The sequence below is a fragment of the Dipodomys merriami genome, unplaced genomic scaffold (assembly GCF_024711535.1).
Source record: "Dipodomys merriami isolate MVZ:Mamm:240054 unplaced genomic scaffold, mDipMer1.0.p SCAF_1778, whole genome shotgun sequence".
NCBI classification, from domain to species: Eukaryota; Metazoa; Chordata; class Mammalia; order Rodentia; family Heteromyidae; genus Dipodomys; species Dipodomys merriami.
The window spans coordinates 27,372-37,371 of record NW_027203135.1 but is presented as its reverse complement, the minus strand read 5'-3'; the positions used below and the strand labels follow the sequence as shown (position 1 = coordinate 37,371).

The following is a 10,000-nucleotide window of genomic DNA, read 5'->3' as shown; positions in this document are numbered from 1 at the left end:
TGATACTATTATCATTATGTATATTATTATATATTACCAAATGATAAATAATACCATATAACTTACAATGATATTATATAAAAATTTGATATCATATAAAATATTATCTAAATTTATTATATAATAGTACCACTATTATATAATAATGTGTATATGAATTATACAAGTAAATATATATTTATGTATAAATGAATTTTATATAAAATAAATTTATATATAAATATATTTATACATAGTATATTTATTGATATATACCTTTAGATATATAATAATTTATATATAAATGACATAAATACAGGCAAATAAATATATAATTATATATTTATATGTTTATTATATATTATAATTATATTATTAATATGTAATTATATATAATAAGTATATAGCTATATAGTTATATATGATCATTGTTATAAATTATATATAAATTATTACATAGGTGATGATGTTATTGCAAATAATGATATAATTATTATAAACAATGATAATATTAGTATCATTCTAGATAATTAGATACAATAATAGTAGTATTCTTTTTTTTTTTTTTGTCCATTGTGGGGCTTGAACTCTGGGCCTGGGCGCTGTCCCTCAGCTCTTCAGCTCAAGGCTAGTGCTCTACCACTTGAGCCACAACACTACTTCCGGTTTTCTGGTGGTTTATTGGAGATGAGAGTTTCACGGACTTTCCTGCCTGGGCTGGCTTTGAACTGCGATCCTCAAATCTCAGCCTCCTGAGTAGCTAGGATGACAGGCGTGAGCCACCAGCGCCTGGCAATAATAGTATTCTTATTCTATGCTAATACAGGGGCTTGAACTCAGGGCCTGGGTGCTGTCCTTGTGCTTTTACTCTCAACGCTGGTGCTCTACCACTTGTGTCACACTTCCACTCCGGCTTTTTGGTGAGCCCTTGGAGATAAGAGTCTCAGAGACTTTTCGGCTGGTGCTGGCTTGGAAGCAGGATCCTCAGATCTCAGCCTCCTGAGTGGCTGGGGTGACAGGTGTGAGCCACGGGGCGCCCTGCCCTTGGGAGCCTGCTTTGAACCCACAGAGACGCAAAGGATACGAATGGACAGACACCTTGATGGCTGTTCTTCGGATAGGGTTGAAAGGACTGAAGAGCCACAGGGCCCGGGTGGCACTAAACCGGGAAATGGTCCTCCCTTTGTTCAGCACAATAAAAGTCTAAAACACAACAGAGCAAAAAAGGACACACACACACACACACACACACACACACGTGAGAATCAGAAACCTGGCCCAACCACATTTCAAAGCAAGAGACTCATGAGAGCAAGGCTGGGGCTGGTAGCTCACGCCTGCCATCCCAACCACTCAGCAGGCTGAGACAAGAGGATGGCAGTTCAAAGCCAGCCTGGGCTTCTTACTGGCAATAAACCACCAGGAAACCGGAAGTGGCGCCATATTGGGCTCAAAGTGGTAGAACGCCAGCCTTGAGCACAAAGAAGCTCAGGGACAGCGCCCAGGACCCGAGTTTGAGCCCTGGCACCCACAAAAAGCCAAAACTCTCATGGAGAGAGATTCAAAGCATGCGAGCGCTGCGTTACATCGATGGCTTGGTTTCTGAATCTTTAGCAGCCTTGTCCCATTTGTCAAGACTTAGGGGATCCCCTGGGTCTCTGGGCCTCTCATTGAGAGAGCATGACTCACCCCCTTCCCCAAGTAGCTCTTACCCGATGAGTGCTGTAGAAAGGATCTAAATCCTCCAGGGTCTCCCCGACCAGCTCCGCAGGGAGTTCACCATAAAACTTGGGCAGCTGGTTGCAGGCTTTCAAGTCTAGCTGAGGCCGTAGCTTCTCACCCTCCTCCTCCCTGCTCCTCCTTTTCCCCCTGCTTTTCTTGGCAGCCTGATGGGCTGAGATGCGTTTCTCAATCTCCACCAGGGACTCGGGAGTGAACCGGCGGAATTGGGGGGTCACCCCCAGGGACACCAGCGTGAGCTCCATCTTCTCATCCTTCTTCAGGAGGAGTTCAGATCCTTAAGAGAAGACACAAAACCCCCAGAGAAGTTGACAGCGTGCCCATTGTCCCCACTCCCCCCATTTTTCCCTTCCCCCCTCATTGCTAGACTAGCCCCCCAATTCTGAGCTCACAAGAGCTTCTTCCAAACACGCATCCCCAGGGCTTTCGGGGAGAGGCTGTTTGTCCACCCAGGTCCTGGCACCTCGAATGTGTTTGCTTCCCAAGAGCTATTGCCATTGCTTTTGGGTTGGTGTGTTTGTTTAGGGCTGGGACCAGGATTCGAACTCAGCCCCTGCTGCTTTCGCTCATTGGCTAGCATGCTATCTGCTGGGCTACACCTCCACCCGATCAGCCATGCCTCCACTGCCTTACTGCTTCTTTCTGCTGCTTTACTTTGTGATCTTCCCCAAACACACGCACACACACACACAACATGCTTACACATACATACATTTACTCACGTGTACACATATATAGTCACATATGCATACATACATACACATACACTCACAATACACACACTTAAACACACATATACTTATGCATACACACATGCACATATACATACACACTTACATGCACATGCACACACACACACACACACACACACACACACACACACACACACACACTCTGCCTATACCAGTGTTTCTTCATTTCAAGGATGACCATCGAGCTCCAGGCTTGCTCCTACATTCCAGGAAGACTTGAATTCAGAATCTACTTCTTCTAAGTAACTTTCTGCCCACAATCTTTTCATTCATTAACATTTACAATGTGTTCTGCATTCCTGGAACTGCAGTTTAGATCTCCAGATGATTGTCTCCTTGCACAGGGATGACCAATCTCCCTCATAGCCAGATTATCCATTACAACTATTTGTGTGTGTCTGTCTGTCTGTCTGTGTCTGTGTGTGTGTGTGCCAGTCCTGGGGCTTGAACTTAGGGCCTGGCACTGACCCTGAGCTCTTTTGCTAAAGGCTAGTTTGTGCTCTACCACTTTAAGCCCATGGTGCCACTTGCAGGTTTTGTTGGTTCATTGGAGATAAGAATCTTCTGGATTTTTCTTCCCAGGCTGGCTTTAAATCACAGTCCTGATTTCAGCCTCTTGAAGAGCAAGGATGATAGATGTGAGCCACTAGTACCAAGCTTTTATGTATATGCGTGTGCATATATGTGCATATAATCATATAAATGCATATACATGGCTATGTGTATATAAACATATATGTTTGTATATTATGCACACATGTATGTATATATGTATATATTCAGTGATATTGGTGTATGTCCAGGTAAATGCACCATTGCCCTGAATGTGTGTGTGTGTGTGTGTGTGTGTGTCTGTCTGTCTGTCTGTCTGTCTGTTTTTGTCTTTGGACATTTCGCTAAAGTTCAGGGTTTCAGGAACTATGAGAACACGGTTCAGAAAGCTGACAATTGAAGGAGCTAGGCCATTAGGCCTTGTATAATAAGCTCTTCCTGGCCATGTAAGAGAGACCATCTTAACCACAATCCTGCCCAATCCTTGCAGACAGAGCCCCACTCTCTGTGGCATCAGGAAAATCTCCTGTGAGTTCCCTGTAAACCCTAGCAACTCAGGAGGCTGAGATCTGAGGCTGGTGGTTCAAAGCCAGCCCGGGCAGAAAAGCCTGTGAGACTCTGATCTCCAATAAACCACCAGAAAACCGGAAGGAAGAGGGAACAGTTGGCTCAAAGTGGTAGAGCACCAGCCTTGAGCAAAAGGAGCTCAGGGACAGCACCCAGGCTCTGAGTTCGAGCTTCAGATGGACACACACACACACACGCACACACACACAGAGTTGAATGCTTGGGACTTGACTCCAAGCTCAGGGAATGAAGCTGGGGACATCTTTCTGTGTGACTCTTCAAAATGAAGCAGAATTAAGAGCTGTGCAAATGCAGCTCAGTGCTGTGGTCCTGCCAGAAAGTGGAGGTGATCTGTTGGGCCCTGTGCTGTCCATGGTGCTGAAATGATCGATAGACGAGTGGGTTGGGTTTTCTGTGACTAATCTCTTCTGTAGCTCAGAATGACTGGGCCGGGCTGACACAATAAGAGGAATGGAGAGCTGGAGGCCCACGCCTGTCATCCTAACTACTCAGGAGGCTGAGATCTGAGGATCACGGTTCAAAGCCAGCCCGGGCAGTGAAAGTCCGTGAGACTCTTATCCCCAATAAACCATACTCAGGAAACTGGAAATGGTGCCGTGGCTCAAGTGGTAGAGCACCAGCCCTGAGCTGAAGAGCTGAGGGACAGCGCCCAGGCCCAGAGTTCAAGCCCCACGACCTGTTCAGAATCCCCTCCCACTCCATAGGAATTAGAATATATCAGCATCAGAATATAAGACTCAAAATATGTTACTCACAGACTTCCAGAATTCTTGGAGGCAGTTGGGAGTGGGGGGGGGGATGATTGTCAGAACTGTAAATTCTCATCAATTTAAATCTAGGCAGAGTCTTCTGACCAGGTATTTTTAAATTAAGTGAACTGCCATATATTGTGATATCTGCCTTCCCTTTCTTTCCTTCCTTCCTTCCTTCCTTCCTCCCTTCCTTCTTTCCTTCCTTCCCTCAATCCTTCCTTCTTTCCTTCCCTCCTTCCTTCTCTCCACCCTTCCTTCCATCCTTCCTTCTTTCATTCCTTCCCTGCTTTCCCTTCCTTCTTCCTTCTTCCTTCTGTCCTTCCCTCCTTTCCCTCCTACTTTACCTCCCTCCATTCCTCCTTCTTTCCTTCCTTCCTTCCTTCTCTCCATCCTTCCTTCTGTCCTTCCTTCCATCCTTCCTTCTTTCATTCCTTCCCTACTTTCCATTCCTTCTTCCTTCTGTCCTTCCCTCCTTTCCCTCCTCCCTTCCTTCCCTCCCTTCCTCCTTCTTTCCTTCCTTCCCTCCCTTCTTCTTTCCCTCTCTCCTTTCTTGCCTCCCTCCTTCCCTCCTTCCCTCCTTCCTTCCTTCCTTCCTTTCCCTCCTCTTCTCCCTCCTTGCATCCTCCATTTCTTCCCTCCCTTTCTCTCACCCTTCCCTTCTTTCCTTTCCTAACTTTCCTCTCTTTCCCTCTTCTCCTCCCCCTTCTTCCTTCCCCTCCCATCTCTTCCTCTGCTTGCTTCCTTTCTTCCTTCCTTCCTTCCTTTCTTTCTCTTTTCTTCTAAATGTCCTCTTTTCCCTTTCTCCCCCTCCTCTTCTGTCTCCCTCTCCCTCCTTTCTTCTCTTCTTTTTTCTCCTTCCTCCTTTTCTTCCTTATTTCCTTTCCTTGTTCCTTTCCCCTTCCTCCCTCTCTCTCCCTCTCCTTCTTGGTCCCTCCTTCCTTTTCTCCTTCCTTCCTTCTATTTATATTTTTTACCCTCTGGTTATTCAGTTAGGAACCTCGTGGAGTTTTTTGTTTGCTTGTTGCTTTGCTTTTGTTTGGGGGCCTGGCAGCAGCCTCCAACCATGATCCTCTTACCTCTGCCTCCCCCCCCCCCCCGCCCTCCCCTGCCCCAATCAACAGATGGACAGGCACGCCATGCCCAATCCTGTGGGACTTGGCGAGACGTAACACAAGTGAGTGTTATGTTTCTTGTCAGCGCCCTTCCTTGCCTGCTCTGTCTGAGGCGTCGCTGACAGGCTCTTCCCCGTGGAGCTACTAAGCACCGCAGCTTCCTGGCATACCATGCCAGCCGCCTTTCTCTGTCTCTTGTCAAAGAATTGTAATCTGTTCTCCGTTGCTTCAGTGCTCAGCCCTCTCCTTTGCATGACACCTGATTCTCCCCGCTCCTCCTCTGAGTGAGCTGTTTCTTCTGTGTCGTGTTAGATGGACCCACCAAGAGCCCAGTTAGAGGGGCACAGAAAGGGACAGGGTGAGCAGATGCCACCACAGGGTTCAGTAAACACCAAGGGGAAAGCTACTGTGAAATCTGTGGGCAGGGATGGGAAGGGGAAACTGAGGCTTCGAAGAGGTTCATGGCCTAAAAGAGAAATGGATGCACACAGCACCTGGACTGTGGAATGGTAGCCTCTCTGTGCAACACCTCAACAATAGCAATAATGTTATTATTATTTTTGTTGGTCATAGGACTTGAACTCTGGGCCTGGGCGTTGTCCTTCTGCTCTTCAGCTAAAAGTTGGTGCTCTACCACTTGAGCCACAGCACCACTTCCAGTTTTCTGGTGGTTCATTGGAGATAAGAGTCTCACAACTCTTCCTGCCCGGGCTGGCTCTGAACTGTGATCCTCAGATCTCAGCTAGGATTATAGGTGTGAGCCACCGGCATCTGGCTTAAGTTACATTTTTTTAAAAGAACTCAGTTGTGAACATTGATCAAGATACATTGCACTGTGGGGTGCTGGTGGCTCACACCTGTAATCCTAGCTACTCAGGGGGAATGAGATCTGAGGATTTAGGCCCCAAGACAAGGAAGAAAAGTCCATGAGGCTCTTATGTCCAGTGAACTCTAAAAAAAGCCAGAAGTGGTGCTGTGACTCAAGTGGTAGAGCACCAGCCTTGAGTGAAAAAGCTAAGGAAGAGTGAGAGACCATGAGTTCACATCCCAGGACTGGCACAAACACACACACACACACACACACACACACACACACACACACACACACACACACGATGCACTGTACTCAAGAAGAAGGAGAAGAAAGAGAAGGAGGAGAAGGAGGAAGAGGAGGAAGAGGAGGAGGAGGAGGAAGAAGAGGAGGAGGAGGAAGAAGAGGAGGAGGAGGAGGAAGAGGAGGAGGAGGAAGAGCAGGAGGAGGAAGAAGAGGAGGAGGAAGAGGAGGAGGAGGAGGAGGAGGAGATGAAAACGAAGGAATCCAACCCCAAACTAGGCTCTGGTGGCTCATGCCTGTCATCCCAGCTACTCAGGAAACTGAGCTCTGGAGGATCACAGTTCAAGGCCAGCCTTGGGCATGAAATTCCGTGAGACTCTCATCTCCAAAGTACCAGCAGAAAACCGGAAGTGGTGCCGTATATATGGCTCAGAGAGGTAGAGCACCAGCCTTGAGCACAAAGAAGCTCAGGGACAGCGCCCAGGCTCTGAGTTCAAGACCCATGACCGACAAAAAGAAATCCACCTAGCTCCAATTTTTAAAAAATCTCACCTAGACTAATAGGGAACGCCAGAGTACCTTCTAGAACCCTCAAGATTGTGTGAATTCGCCGCCAACCTGACGATCCGCCCCTTCCACCCTCAACCCTTCTCTCTGTAATCACCTTTGATTAGGCCAAATCTTGAAAACAGGGCACCTGCATTTAAAAAAAAAAAACAACCTGTCCACACAAAGTAATTTTGTGGCTGTTAATCTTCTGGAGCATTCATTAGCTCAGAGCTAAAGAGATTACTTGGGGACAGTAATTCCTCTGTTGTGAAATTTCTCAAGAACAATCTGCAAATGAAAAAGAAAAACGTTGACAGGTAGAAATGGGTTTTGGACAAGGTTCATAAAAGGATTTAAAAAAAACCAGAGCCCTGGGAAAATTGCTTGACAGTGTCAAGCAATAAAATGTAGCCTGGGGCTTTCCTCTTCTTCTTCTTCTTCTTCTTCTTCTTCTTCTTCTTCTTCTTCTTCTTCTTCTTCTTCTTCTTCTTCTTCTTCTTCTTCTTCTTCTTCTTCTTCTTCTTCTCCTTCTTCTCCTCCTCCTCCTCCTCCTCCTCCTCCTCCTCCTCCCCCTCCTCCTCCTCCTCCTCCTCCTCCTCCTCCTCCTCCTCCTTCTTTTTCTTCTTCTTCCTCCTCCACATCTTCCTCTTCCCTCTTCCTCCTCCTCCTCCTCTTCCTCCTCCCCCTCCTCCTCCTCCTCCTCCTCCTCCTCCTCCTCCTTCTTCTTTTTCCTCCTCCTTCTCCTCCTCCTCTTCCTGTTCCCTCCATCCCCCATCCCTCCATCCCTCCCTCCTCCTTCTCCTTCTCCTCCTCCTCCTCCTCCCCCTTCCTTTTCTTCTTCTTTTTGGCCCAAGATCAGGACTTGAACTCAGTACCTGATGTTTTTACTCACTGGCTAGCATTCTACCAACTGAGCCACACCAACCACATTGCTTCCCCGCACCCCGCCCCCCGAATGTAAAGAGGACTTGGAAAAGTCCTCTGTTGCTCAAATGGCTTCTGACATGGATGGACCCATCTATCTTTTGACCACAAATCACATTCTGATTTGGTCCTTAAATTCTGCTTCCTTCTGGTGAACATGAATGGAATTATGTATTTCCTTTTAGGCTGAATGTTCAATGTTGCTTCTTTAAGGAGGTTTTCCTCTTTCTTTCTCTTTCATTCATTCATTTTTTCTTTATTCTTTCTTTTTCTTCCAGTCCTGAGGCTTGAACTCAGGGCCTGGGCAATGTCCTTTAACTTTTTTTGCTTTAGGCTAGCCCTCTCCCACTTTGAGCCACAGCTCCACTTCTGACCTTTATGGTGTTTAATTGAAGATAAGAGTCTCATGGACTTTTCTGCCAGGCTGGCTTTGAACTGTGATCCTTAGATCTCAGCCTCCAGAGTAGCTAGAATTACAGGTGTGAGCCACCAGCACCCAACGTATCTGTTTTATATATTCTGTGTGTGTGTGTATGTGTGTGTGTGTGTGTGTGTGTGTGTGTGTGTGTGTGTGTGTGTGTGTGTGGCACCCAGCTTGCATTTCTCTTATTGCAACAAAATATGTTATTGTTGGTTAAGAAACTAGACCTTAAAGAGACAGCATCATGCAATCGTAAAGTTCATGGATGCTGGAGCCAGAATGTATAGGCTGAGATTTTCACTGTGAAAATAAGAGTGTGAGCCAGTCTCTGGTGATTCACACTTGTAGAGAAGGAATCCTTGCCCCTCAGAAACTCACACTCTGCTGCAAGAAACAGGCAGACATGAAGGAAAGAAAGAAAGAAAGAAAGAAAGAAAGAAAGAAAGAGAAAAAGACAGAGAGAGATAGAAAGGAAGGAAGGAAGGATGAAAGAAAGACAGAAAGGAAGGAAGGAAGAGAGACAGAAAGGAAGAAAGGAAGGAAGGAAGAAAGAAAGAAGACAGAAAGGAAGGAAAGAAGGAAGGAAGGAAGAAAAAGAAAGAAAGAAAGACAGAAAGGAAGGAAGGAAGGATGAAAGAAAGAGAGACAGAAAGGAAGGAAGGGAGACAGAAAGGAAGAAAGGAAGGAAGGAGGAAAGAAAGGAAGGAAGGAAGGGAGACAGAAAGGAAGGAAGAAAGAAAGAAAGGACGGAGGGAAGAAAGAAAGAAAGAAAGAAAGAAGACAGAAAGGAAGGAAGAAAGAAAGAGAGACAGAAAGGAAAGAAGGAAGGAAGGAAGGGAGAAAGAAAGAAAGAAAGAGAGAGAAAGAAGACAGAAAGAAATAAAGGAAGGAAGAAAGAGAGACAAAAAGGAAGGAAGGAAGGAAGACAGAAAGGAAGGAAGTAAGGAAAAAGAAAGAAAGAAAGAGACAGAAAGAAAGAAAGGAAGAAAGAAAGAAAGGAAGGAAGGAAGGAAGAAAGAGAGACAAAAAGGAAGGAAGGAAGGAAAAAGAAAGAAAGAAAGAAAGATACAGAAAGAAAGAAAGGAAGGAAGGAAGGAAGAAGAAAGAAAGAAAGAAAGAAAGAAAGAAAGAAAGATACAGAAAGAAAGGAAGGAAGGAAGGAAGGAAGGAAGGAAGGAAGGAAGGAAGGAAGGACGGAAGAAAGAAAGAAAGAAAGAAAGAAAGAAAGAAAGAAAGAAAGAAAGAAAGAAAGAAAAGAAGGAAGGAAGGAAGGGAGACAGAAAGGAAAGAAGGAAGGAAGGAAGAAAGGAAGGAAGGAAGGAAGGAAGAAGACAAAGGAAGGAAGGAAGGAAGAGAGACAGAAAGGAAGGAAGGAAGGAAAAAGAAAGAAAGAAAGAGAAAGAAGAAAGAAAAGATTTCCCAGAAATAGTTGCTCTCAGTGCTGTCTCACATTTGCTTCTTCCTCTCTTTCAGAGAGAGAAACAGAGACACAAAAACAGACAGACAGACAGACAGAGAAAGAGAGAGAAGCCAATCTGAGGCAATCTAGCAAGACGCATAAACAAGCAGGGGAGGGG

The 10,000-nt window shown here is 45.6% G+C and overlaps 1 protein-coding gene across 1 annotated transcript in view; it reads right to left on the bottom strand.

Moving 5' to 3' along the window:
* Scn10a (sodium voltage-gated channel alpha subunit 10) overlaps positions 1-1,964 on the bottom strand; it is a 40,056-nt gene extending 38,092 nt beyond the window's left edge. Inside the window, exons 1-2 of the mRNA XM_070026431.1 lie at positions 1,692-1,964; positions 1,064-1,182 (exon numbers count right to left, since the gene is read on the bottom strand). Coding sequence (XP_069882532.1) covers positions 1,064-1,182; positions 1,692-1,964 — 392 coding nt within the window. The remainder of the gene's footprint in view (positions 1-1,063; positions 1,183-1,691) is intronic.
* Positions 1,965-10,000: the final 8,036 nt, after the last annotated feature.